General features: G+C 43.7%; 1 protein-coding gene across 2 annotated transcripts in view; it reads left to right on the forward strand.

Moving 5' to 3' along the window:
- TMEM255A (transmembrane protein 255A) overlaps positions 1-9,164 on the forward strand; it is an 81,779-nt gene extending 72,615 nt beyond the window's left edge. For both annotated transcript variants that reach the window (XM_030209356.1, XM_030209354.1), the window contains exons 8-9: positions 2,590-2,733; positions 8,395-9,164. In XM_030209356.1, the coding sequence (XP_030065216.1) occupies positions 2,590-2,733; positions 8,395-8,559 (309 nt within the window). In that variant the 3' untranslated portion in view covers positions 8,560-9,164. The remainder of the gene's footprint in view (positions 1-2,589; positions 2,734-8,394) is intronic.
- Positions 9,165-12,448: the final 3,284 nt, after the last annotated feature.

Here is a 12,448-nt window from a genome sequence, read left to right on the forward strand (position 1 = left end):
AGGATTGGGGAGAGAGGGAAACCAACAGAGGGAAGGATTGGAGAAAGAGGGAAAACAACAGAGGGAAGGATTGGGGAGAGAGAGGGAAAACAACAGAGGGAAGGATTGGGGAGAGAGAGAAAGAGGGAAAACAACAGAGGGAAGGATTTGGGAGAGAGAGGGAAAACAACAGAGGGAAGGATTGGGGAGAGAGAGAAAGAGGGAAAACAACAGAGGGAAGGATTGGTGAAAGAGGGAAACCAACAGAGGGAAGGATTGGGGGGAGAGAGAGAAAGAGGGAAACCAACAGAGGGAAGGATTGGGGAGAGAGAGAAAGAGGGAAAACAACAGAGGGAAGGATTGGGGAGAGAGAGAAAGAGGGAAAACAACAGAGGGAAGGATTGGGGAGAGAGAGGGAAAACAACAGAGGGAAGGATTGGGGAGAGAGAGGGAAAACAATAGAGGGAAGGATTGGGGAGAGAGAGGGAAAACAATAGAGGGAAGGATTGGGGAGAGAGAGAAAGAGGGAAAACAACAGAGGGAAGGATTGGGGAGCGAGAGAAAGAGGGAAACCAACAGAGGGAAGGATTTGGGAGAGAGAGGGAAAACAACAGAGGGAAGGATTGGGGGAGAGAGAGAAAGAGGGAAACCAACAGAGGGAAGGATTGGGGGAGAGAGAGAAAGAGGGAAACCAACAGAGGGAAGGATTGGGGAGAGAGGGAAACCAACAGAGGGAAGGATTGGAGAAAGAGGGAAAACAACAGAGGGAAGGATTGGGGAGAGAGAGGGAAAACAACAGAGAGAAGGATTGGGGAGAGAGAGAAAGGGAAAACAACAGGGAAGGATTGGGGAGAGAGAGGGAAAAACAGATGGAAGGATGGGGAGAGAGAGGGAAAAACAGATGGAAGGATTGGGGAGAGAGGGAAAAACAGATGGAAGGATTGGGGAAAGAGAGAGGGAAAACAGATGGAAGGATGGGGAGAGAGAGGGGGAAAACAGATGGAAGGATGGGGAGAGAGAGAGGGAAGATGCTGGATGGAAGAATGCAGAAAGAAATAGGGGAGACACTGGAAGGATGGGGAGAGAAAGCAGAGCTGCTGGATGGAAAAGGGGAATAGAGAAAGACTGGAGAATAAGAGGAAGGGGCATGGGGAGAACAAGGGTGAGGAAAAGATGAAAAGCCACAGGTAGATGAAGGACATTAAAGAATGGATAGTAAGAATGAATTAAATCTGGACAGAGAGAGAGCCTGAAAAATATTGAAGAAAGCAAAGAAAAAGGAGACAAAAATGACAAATGGCACAGAAGAGTTAAGCGAAAAGAAAAGAAAGCAGAATCACAGACTGGGACCAATATGGAAAGAAAAACAGTCACCAGACAACAAAGGTAGAAAAAAATCATTTTATTTTCATTTTAGTGTTTGTAATTATGTCCAATTTGAGAATTTACATTGGCTGTCTTATTTTGCACTGGGTATACTGGAGCTGTAAGAGCTTACAGAGATTATTTATAATGAAAAAAAATCACGTTATTTTTTTCTCCTATAGTACTATAATATTTTCAATGATGTCTGTTTATATGCGCCATGGCTGGTATAGGGGGTGTGGTTAATGTGGGTGTGGCTATCATAGGGGTGGAGCCATATGTGGTGACCCCGCCCATAATGAGTACCGGCACCTTTTTTTCTACAAAAAAAGCACTGGTCTTGCCTTCCTCAGGGAAGTCTATCTACTTTGAATAGGTCTTTCTTTGGTAAGCCCTGACCCTTTGGAATTCATGGGCATTATCGAGGATGAAATCTATTTACCTAGTGTTCTGAAAACAGCTTAAAACTTGGATGTTTGTAGGGTACATTGAGCCTTAAGATCCTGGAGAAGATTTTACTGCTAACAGGATGGCTATTCTACTGTATTGCCTAGACCTGTGCTCTTTTAATTTCATCTGGACTTCATTCAAATTCATATGATGGTATTGTTCATTTTCTATTATTAAACCAGGGATTTTCAAACTAATACAATATAATTCAACATCAGAAAAAGTTTGAAAAGTACGTTATGTAGATGTCTCTCTTTGTTATTAGAGAATTCAATCAACAAATTCCTTAATTCTAGATTAATCAACAAGGAACCTCAAAGCTCCTAATAGGGAAAATACCAAAAGTATTTATCAAACCACTGTTAAAGTCAGGAGTAGAGGTTCCTTGTTGATTAATCTAGAATTAAGGACTTTGTTGATTGAATTCTCTATTAACAAAGAGAGACATCTACATAACGTACTTTTCAAACTATTTCTGATGTTGAATTATATTGTTCATTTTCTGACATGTGCACTGTTTGTATAACTGTATTTTGACACGTTATCCGCATTGAACATGGACATTGATCTTTGATAAAGTGGAAAGTAGATTCCAAATGAAATGAAATTTGCATGATTTGCTATGAATAAGTAGGCCAGTTTGTGACACTTAATGGTCAGCATTTCCTTTGAGGAGTACTTCGGTGTAGGAAGTTATATACATGACCTGAGATATGATGAAATAGACCAGTGCCTGGGCCAAAAGTATCAATGAGAATGAAATAGTTATGGTGTTGTGTGTGTCTTGTTTCATAGGTTCCTCTTCTGCCTACCATTAGCTGTACCATCGAAACACCACGCCCCTCAACACCAAGTCAGTTAAGACCACAAGTGCCATCTTACAACAGTTTCTACTACAGTACACCCCATCTGCCACCATATACAGCCTATGACTTACAGGTAGGCTACAGTCAGTTCATTGTTTAGGAATACACCAGTCTGAAATGTGTGTATTTATATATCTATTTTATTGATAGGCTATCTGAGGAGCCCTCCCCTAGACTTGTGCCCCAGGCATGAGCTTCTAGCAGACGACTCGTGCCGATGGGGAAGAAATACAAAATCTTTTGTCCCAAGTCCTCCCTAAAATATGGGAGAAAATAACTATTTTTGTAACAAAGTTAAATCATTTTTACTTCCCTTCAGGGGCGTAGCCAGACACCCAATTTTGGGTGGGCCTGGGCCTAAGATTGGTGGACAGAAGAACTCCACCCTGTCCCACAAGTGATTTTGTCTCTCCTTCTCTCACCTGCACGCCATTTGGGCTCTCAAACATCCCCCTCCCCCGCTTACCTTTTAAGTAGCAGATTTTTACTGGCAGCGAGCAGCAACTAATACACACAGCTCATGTTGGTCCCACAGCCTTCCCTCTGATGCAACTTCCTGTTTCCGCATAGGCAGGAATACATCAGAGGGAAGGCTGTGGTGTCGGTGCAAACAGTACGTATCAGTTGCTGCTTGCTGCAGGTGAAGATCTGCTATTTACAAGGTATACAGGAGGGACAGTTGTTGGGAGTTTTGGGCTGGTGGGGCTTGGGGATCCCTGCCAGCTACATCATAGGTGTGCTGCTACTGGGTGGGCCTGGGCCCACTCAGGCCCACCCTTTGCTACACCACTGCTTCCTTTTCTCTACCACAAAGCAGTAGGTGTGTTTGGGCATGAGCACAATTTGATTGGCCAGTTCAGTCTTTTCTTATGTGTCTTGCCCCTCTATGTAGGAAAAATATCCCTAGGCAAAGTTCAAATAGGGCTGCAAGTGTGTCTAATTGAAAGAATTCAGACAAACGAAGAACTGGTTTTTAGAGGGCCCTTTTACTAAGGCATGCCGAAAAATGGCCTGCACTGGTGTAAACGCGTGTATTGGACGTATCCAGGTCCATTTTCCAGTACGCCTGCAAAAAAAAGACTTTTTTTTTTTTTTACGAAAATGGACATGCGGCAAAATTAAAAATCCACACGTGTCCATTTTGTGCCTGAGATCTTACCGCCACCCGTTGACTTAGCGGTAAGGTCTCACATATTAACCATGCGGTAGAAAATAGAAATTATTTTCTGCTGCACGTTTTGGACGCGCGTCAAAATTAGAATGACCACCTGGGGCACGCGGTAGCCGGGCGGTAGTTCTAATTTGACACGCCTCTGTAGGCGTCTAAGCGTCTTAGTAAAAGGGCCCTTTAGTAACTTAACAGTGGTAACGTTTTTGTAGAAGGATTAGTGTAGACAGGCCATTAGTTAGTAATTTGAGCCCACAGCACAAGACCTGGATATTTACTGCTCTTCCTAATCGAGGCACCGACCTTGACTATGTAGGTCACTGGCAGCCACCAGTCCAGTTTTTTTATTGATTTGAATAAAGACCTTGTTCAAGAAACACCATCTGAGAGAGGAGGTTTTTTTTGATCCACTGTTCATTTGTTTGAATATCCAGATCAGCAACAGACTGGAACTCAGATAAAGTCTAGGCCAGTGGCGTAGCCACAGGTGGGCTTGGGTGGGCCAGGGCCCACCCATTTATGGCTCAGGCCCACCCAACAGTAGCACATGTTTAGAGGTAACTGGTGGGAATCCCAAGCTCTGCCAGCTGAAGATTTCCCCCTGATGGTAACGAACATGCTACTCTCCACAACACCCGGCACCTGTGCAAGCTCAGTTTTTTTTTTTTTATTTCTTTATTCATATATTTCCATATATCATCACAATACGTGAATATGCAATCGGCATTTATACAAAAGGCAAAAATAAAGAGAAATATCATTAACATCCTTTCTGTACACAAGTTTAGGAAATTTTGGAATTCAGTTTTCAGTGCATGCTTGCTGCCAAGGTGGAAAGAAGCGTTTTCCCACCGGCTGAGATTAATTTTTTTTTTTTTTTTTGGGGGGGGGGGGGGAGGAAACACTTGATGCCCACCCAATTCTTGCCCAGGCCCACCCAAAATCTGTTGTGTGGCTACGCCCCTGGTCTAGGCAGCTTTTTTGCTGTCCTAACTTTATTCAGGGATTTACCCGGTTGGCAAACTGAACGATCACTGCTAACCAGATAAATCCCAGCTCCGCCCTGACTTCTCCCAGACCACCCTGGCACTACTACTACTGCTACCTATCATTTCTATAGCACTACAAGGCATACGCAGCACTGTACACCATACACAAAAAGACAGTCCCTGCTCAAAGAGCTTACAATCTAGATAAGACAAGCAGACAGACAGAACAATTAAGGGTAGGGGAATAAAGAAGTGAGGATAGAAGGATAGGGCAAGTGAGCAGTGGTAAAGAGGTGGGCTTTTAGTTTGGACTTGAAAACGGCCAAAGAGGGGGCTAGACGCATAGGCTCGGGAAGTCTATTCCAGGCGTGAGGTGCAGCAAGATAAAAGGAACGGAGTCTGGAATTAGCAGTAGAGGAGAAGGGGACAGATAAGAGAGATTACTAACTGGATTGTACCATGACAGTCTACCAGATATCCATCAGCACTATGACCCAGTCAGCGAGAGATAACAGAGTAGGAGCCTCTCCTGTCCAGTTGTCTCCCTTTAAATGTTGGCCCCTTCATTGATAAGTAATAACAAGTCCAGGTACCCCAATCTGAAATCATTCAAAAATCATCCAAATGCTTTAGCAAGATGGTAAGCCCAAATCGATAAAAATCATATTCTACCTTCACATTCAGTAGTAAGTTGTTGTACAGTCAAGGGCCCACTATGGGCAGTGCCATAGAATGGGCCACTGCCATTTTGGCTGTACTCAGTGAAAGTTCCTCTATCATATCGCAATCATCATTACCCTTTTAAATATTAGAGTTACCTTGCTGTGTATGTATTTATATACAGTATGTATATATCCTATATAATAATTTGCACCTCCAACATTCTACGTCTGGATGCCTGGGTTCGTAACATCCATTCCCACTCATTGCCCCGCCCTCGCATCAAAACGTAATGATGTCAGAGGGCGGAACAATGAGGGGGAAGAGAACGCTGGAGGCGAGATGATGACAGGAGGAGAGAATTGCGGAACATCGAAGGGAGGGAGGAAGGGAAGGGCAGGGCAGAGGAGAATTGATGGACATGGGTGGGGTGGGAGGACAGTCATAGGCGCCCCGTATAAGAGGCTTGAGGAGGCTAAGCCTCCCCAGCCCAACCGTGACCTTCCCCTGGCTGCTGCCCCCCCCCCCCCCAAACGCAGGGCTGCCTGGCGCAGCAGCCAGGCAGCACTCGGACGGTCCCTCCGCTCCTTCCCGCCCTCAGCTCCCCGATCGACAGCCCTCCTCTCCATTCCGCCCCCCTTGCGCATGTTTTACCCTTTTACTTTCAGGCGCAGCGACGGCAGTGAAGAGGACAACACAGCGGGCTCGCCTCCAGCTTCTCCCTTCCCTCACACAGTGTCCCGCCTTCTGCGATGATGCATTTCCTGTTTCCCCAAGGGAGGGACACTGTGTGAGGGAAGGGAGAAGCTGTGTTGTCCTCTTCACTGCCGTCGCTGCGCCTGAAAGTAAAAGGGTTAAACACGTGGGGGGGGGGCAGGGAGACTCGCTGGACATGGATGGGAGGGCAGGGGGAGGGGAGAGATGGCTGGAATTGGAAAAGAGGGCAGGGGGAAAAGAGATCTCTGGACAGGAGGGGAGGGCAGGGGGAGAGAAGAGATCGCTGGACAGGAGAGGAGGAGAGGGCAGGGGAGAGAGGAGAATTGCTGGACATGGATGGATGGAGGGGAGGGAAGTCAGGAAGGAGATGCACATGGATGGAGGGAAGAGAGGAGAAATACTCGACATGGATGGAGGGGAGGGAAGAGAGGAGAAATGCTGGACATGGATGGAGTCTGCGTACTCTTTATCTTTTAAAAAATACTATAAATAAAAATCACAAAAAAAGAAAGATTAAAACAAAAAAATAAAACAATCTGTATCTCATACCCCTGGAGCATGTTACTCATTATACACCCTTCCCAATTATTCCTTATCATGACAGAACATTTCTCCTAACAGTTCCCTTAAAAACATAATCACCATTACATGATAACCTTGCTAGCGCCCATTTCATTTGTGCGAGAAACGGGCCTTTTATACTAGTATATATATAAACAAATGTTTAATTATTATTTATTTTTAATGATGTATTTGTTGTGTTATGACACAAGGTAGTGATAAGAGGAGTTCACTCTGAGGAAATGGGCGATACCAGACAAATTTAAGAAGCTAATGGGGGTGCCACAGGGATCAGTCCTTAAGATGTTCTTAAGTGATACTGCGGAAGGGCTGTTGGGTAAGGTTTGACTAGGGAGAAATGTAAGGACATATTTCTTTATGGAAAAAGTAGTAACAACCTCCCAGTAGAAGAAGTGAAGACATTATTATGGTTTAAGAAATGATTGAAAACGTAGAACTGGAAGCCCTGCCCAGGCTCCACCCCTGTGTGCGTTTATGTGCTATGTTAGGTGCTCCATTACAGAATAGCATTTGGGCATCCTGCTGGCACTGTTAGCAGGTAAGTGTACACTTAAGGGTGTTGCGCAAATATTCTATGTGTTTACATGCGTTATAGAATTGCTCTTTACATTTTCAGCTGAAAATTCCCCTTTTCACTGATGATAATAGTAACACAAGCAATTCTAAATTTACATAGAATTAAGAAAATATGTTAGATGGAAATCAGTGCTAAGCTCCTAACATCACCCAGGGCTGGCTCCACCATTGAGCTCCTGTGTTTTTCGCATTTGGCATTCTTTTCAGCCCCTAATGACTTACGCAAATTGGGACATGGTCCCACACCTAAAGCCATCTCTTTAACCATTCATTTTTTTAGGTGCCCAAATTTAGATGGCTAGTGAAATTTGGCTTGGATATTTAGGTACTTAGACCTAATCCGTTTTCAAAGGGCTCAATTTAGATGACTTAAGACGTCCCAAAGTTAATCACCACAGCCTTTTTGAACATTGACCACAACGTGCCAACTCTCTTATTGAGAATAACGTATATTATAACATTGTTTGTATAAAACTAGTGGAGGAGTGGCCTAGTGGTTAGAGTGGTGGACTCTGGTCCTGGGGAACTGAGGAACTGAATCCGATTCCCACTTCAGGCACAGGCAGCTCCTTGTGACTGTGGGGAAGTCACTTAACCCTTCATTGCCCCATGTAAGCCGCATTGAGCCTGCCATGAGTGGGAAAGCGCGGGGTACAAATGTAACAAAAAAAACTCATTCTAAAGGTTTTCTTATCTGTAGTACAATCTCTCGGTGATAATGTCTGTTATAAAGTGAAGTGACTGAAATTATCCTGTTATAATTAGATTTTGATACTCTTGATTACCTGAAATAAAGCATGTGTCCAGAATTTGTTGCCGTACAACATCACCTACATAAATGGATAGGGTTGCTGTATCCTCAATCAGAATTCTACAAATTTAAGCTAGCCTAGCCTAGTTGTGTTTCCATCCATATCAATCAGAGATATAATGGAATATCTTGCTTGCAGGGATGCTTATACAATCTAAACCTATTTTAACAGCTCTAGTGGTAGACTACAGCCTGAAAAGCTTTTGTCTGTCTTTTTTTTTTTTTTGGCAGCATTCCAGCGTTTATCCAGCCTCTACACCATCTGGACTTTCAGATGACCCTCCTGCAACATCACCGTTTGCATCGAACCTGTTGTGGCCATCCAATGTCCCACCTCCACATTACTCTCCTCAATATCTTCCACCAGATGAAAAGCCACCACCCTACACCCCATAAGAGAATCCATTCTATAACTCACATATGCCACAGTGCTCCCCTGCAGGTGCAGAGTGCCATTTTCCTAGCACTGGTCTTAAGCCATAAAAATAGCATTAAATATATATAAAATGTTTGTGTGTATTTACATCTCTATTTTAGGGATAGTATATGCAGAAAGGACTGAGGAGCCCTCCTCTATACCTATGCCCCAGGTGTGAGCTTCTAGCAGAGGATTCATTGCCAATGGGGAAGTAATACAAAATCTTCTGTCCTGAGTCCTCCCTAAAACATGGGAGCAAATAACTATTTTTGTAAAGAAAAGTAAAATAAAACTATTTTTACTTTCCTTTCTCTACCAAAAGGAAGTACAAAGTTATTTAAAATAGTGTATGTACCCACAGGGGAGCACCTCATCTCATCTTCTGAATGAGTGGTGATGAAACGTGGTCTTAGGGAGAGGTTATGACATATCAAATTGTATTTTTCTTTGATGTGAAGATTTTGTGTATTATTTCCATGGAGACAGAAAGAAAACACTGCCATAGTAAGCTAATTAGTTTGCATTGCTTGAGTTCAAAAATCAACCAAAGCACTACGCATGGAGTTAACAGAGCGGATTGAAAGACTTAAAGCCAACTAACTGTAACCCAATATAGCAAAGTCGGCCTTCTAGTGCAATTTGAACCTGTGGAGGCGAGGGTCTGCATGCTGTAGTGCATTTATTAGAGGTTGCTCCAGTGGCATAGCTACGTGGGGCCTGAGGGGGCCTGGGCCCCCGTAGATTAGGCCCTGCCCCTCCTGCCGACGATCCCCTTAGACCACCCTCCCGCCACCAGCCCTCCCCCGCCGCCGCATCAGATACCTTGTTTGCTGGCGGGGGTCCCCAAACCCCGCCAGCCGGAGAGTCTTCTTCAGCGCCGGAGTAGCGCCTTCGTTCAACTAAGTTCCTGGTGTGATCAGCTGTTTCAGACGCCTTACGTCCTGCACCGTGCATGTAGCCCCGTGCAGGACGTAAGGCGTCAGAAACAGCTGATCACACCAGGAACTTAGTTGAACGAAGGCACTACTCTGGCACTGAAGAAGACTCTTTTCGACTGGCGGGATTCGGGGACCCCCGCTAGCAAACAAGGTATCTGATGCGGTGGCAGGGGAGGGTTGGTGGTGGGAGGGGGGTTCAAGGGGATCGTCAGCAGGCCGGCAGGGGGATCCAATGTAGCGGCTCGGGGGAGGGCTAAACAGTGCCCCCCCCCACCTCGGGCTCTGGACCTCCCCCTCCCGACGAGGTCTGGCTACGCCCCTGGGTTGCTCAGGGAGGCAGGAAAGTTAAGATTTGACTGGCTCTTGTCTTAAAGATTCTGTAAGTGATGGAATCCAATGATGGAGTGCTGCTGGTCTTAGAGCTAAGATTGATTCCTCTTCGATTACAAACAAAAATCATGGATGTGCATGAATTTTCCAGTACTTTCAACATGGCTTTTTGTAAAATGACTTCAGCTCTGTTAGGCTGAGGTCATTGTCAAGGTTTGCGATTGACCTCTCAGCCCCCCTCCCCCCATGTAATTGTGATGGATCCACTTGGAGGAAACTTATGCCTCCAGGAGGATGGATTAGTTAATTGAATCCATAGGCATAGTTTGGGCCTCCACCCCAAATGCTTCAGGTGCTGGGACAGAATTGGTCCTCTTCCCCCACCCGCCAATATGACCTCCATACCCCTTGTCCCTCCCCTCCAAAACTAAGCAGGCAAACTGTGCCTATAATTGAATCATTGTGAAGTGTTTTTACAATAAAAAGGCAAATTAATTATCTATTTCAGTTTTTAGGCCCCTAAAAGGTGCACATATAGTACATAAGACTGATCCCGATACCCTACAGTTTTGTGAATCTGAGGGGGTTTGTTACTTCTGTGTTCTCAACTAAGGAAGTGTTTGAAAGATTATTCATTTTGTGTATCAAAGAAGTGTGGTATTGAACCAAATTTCATCATGCATGCAATCATGGCGGCATTGAAATTCCAAACTCTCTTCTGGAAACACCATCAAACAACATCAGAAAACATTAAATGCTTGAATATGACGTGTGATTCTAGCAATTCTGTGATCATTTATGATGACTTTTGATGAAAGTCCTAGATTCTAGCTGTGCATGTATCCTATGTATTAGATAAAAAACCAGTCGGCCTTAGCAAGGGCATAAGGTGGGATATGTTATTTCTCCAATACTATTCTTGGTGCCAGGATAGCAAAACGGTGGTAATTTGTGTTTATTTTGTTAATGCCAATCATGCTACTGTCAAATCGTTGTGAAAGTCTATAATAGATCAAACTGGTTTCTCTCTGTTCTTTTAGGTTCACTAGGGCAGGGGAAAGGGTTTACATTTACCTACATAATATTATATTACAGCTCCATTTATATTCTGCATTACCTATAAGGTTCAATGTGGATCACATTAAGATAATCCATCTCAAGTTAGAGATTGGGAACATGCGTAGCCAAAAATATGCATAACCACTTACAGTTAAAAATGTAATTGTTTAATTACCGCTTAAATCAAAAAGTTTTTAAGCATTTCTTAAATATTTCACTGTTTGTTTCCAGCCTAATTGCTGTTAGCAAAACATTCCAAATCTTTGCAGATTGGTAAGGGATCGTTAGAGAATGGACACATTTATGATTTAGCTTTAACTGATCATTTGAACAAAGACTTCCCCAGAGGAAGAAAATAGCAGAATCAGTGTGAATGGCAAAGACACAGAACCATGAATATTAACTTACGTAATTTAAACAGCGTTCTTGCTGCTATAGGAAGCCGATGCAATTGGCTCGACAACGGAATTACTCTTTCATTTGTTTGCCTGGCAGATCAATCTGTCTGCAGGCTCCTACATAACCTCCTTGAGCACCCAGTATAAAGGGCTTCTTTTACAAAGCCACACTAGCGATTCCCCACGTGGCAAATGAGAGGAAGCCCATAGGAATTGAATGGGCTTCCTCTCGTTTGCTGTGCTGGGAATCATTAGTGTGGTTTGGTAAAAGAGGCCTAATGTAAATTGCAATAAGCCAATTCCCTAATTATAAGGGTGTGAACTATTAAACTGAACTGGGTAAAAAAAAAAAAAAAAGGAAGTATTTTCTTATTCTGAGCAATTGCCTCAGTTTCCAGAAAATCTGCTTGGTCAATTGAGCAACATGATACTCAAAATTCAACATAGGATCAAAGGAGACACCAAGCACCTTCAGTGTTGTTCATTTTTCAAAGAGTGGGTTCTCGAAGCAGTGGTGGCAAAGTCCCTAGCCAGACCATTTTTGTTTTATCAGCATTTAGCTGAAGCCAATAATTTGCAAACCACGATTCAATGTCAGCCTAGACAGACCATCTTGGAATTAAATTGTACACTTTACTGGTATGAGCAGAGTAATATCACCTGCGTATATACAATAGTTTACCTCCAGATTAACCAGAAATTTATCTAGAGATATCATGACAACATTGAACAGAATCAGGGACAAAGGAGACCCCTGTGGAGCCCCACTTACAGCCCTCCATAAATCAGATATCAAATTTTGATATTTTACTATACCGTTTACAGCAGCACTTTAGCCAAAATGTATTTATTTCTTGCATTTGTATCCCACATTTCCCCACCTATTTGCAGGCTCAATGTGGCTTGCATAATACCGTCAAGGCGTTTGCCCAGTCAGTTGATAGCAAATACAAGGTTGTATAGTGATCGAATGAGGTATATGTGGAGGGTTGGAAGGGATGAAGATTGTGTGTTGTCCAGTACGATCATTAGGCATGCTGTGTTTTGGGTGAAGAGGTTTACGTAGGGTCAGGCCTTTTTTAACAGGTTGGTTTTTACTTATTTTGTGATTTTATTTAACTTTTTGTAAGCCACATTGTGCC

The sequence above is a fragment of the Microcaecilia unicolor genome, chromosome 7 (genome assembly GCF_901765095.1).
Source record: "Microcaecilia unicolor chromosome 7, aMicUni1.1, whole genome shotgun sequence".
In the NCBI taxonomy this organism is placed as follows: domain Eukaryota; kingdom Metazoa; phylum Chordata; class Amphibia; order Gymnophiona; family Siphonopidae; genus Microcaecilia; species Microcaecilia unicolor.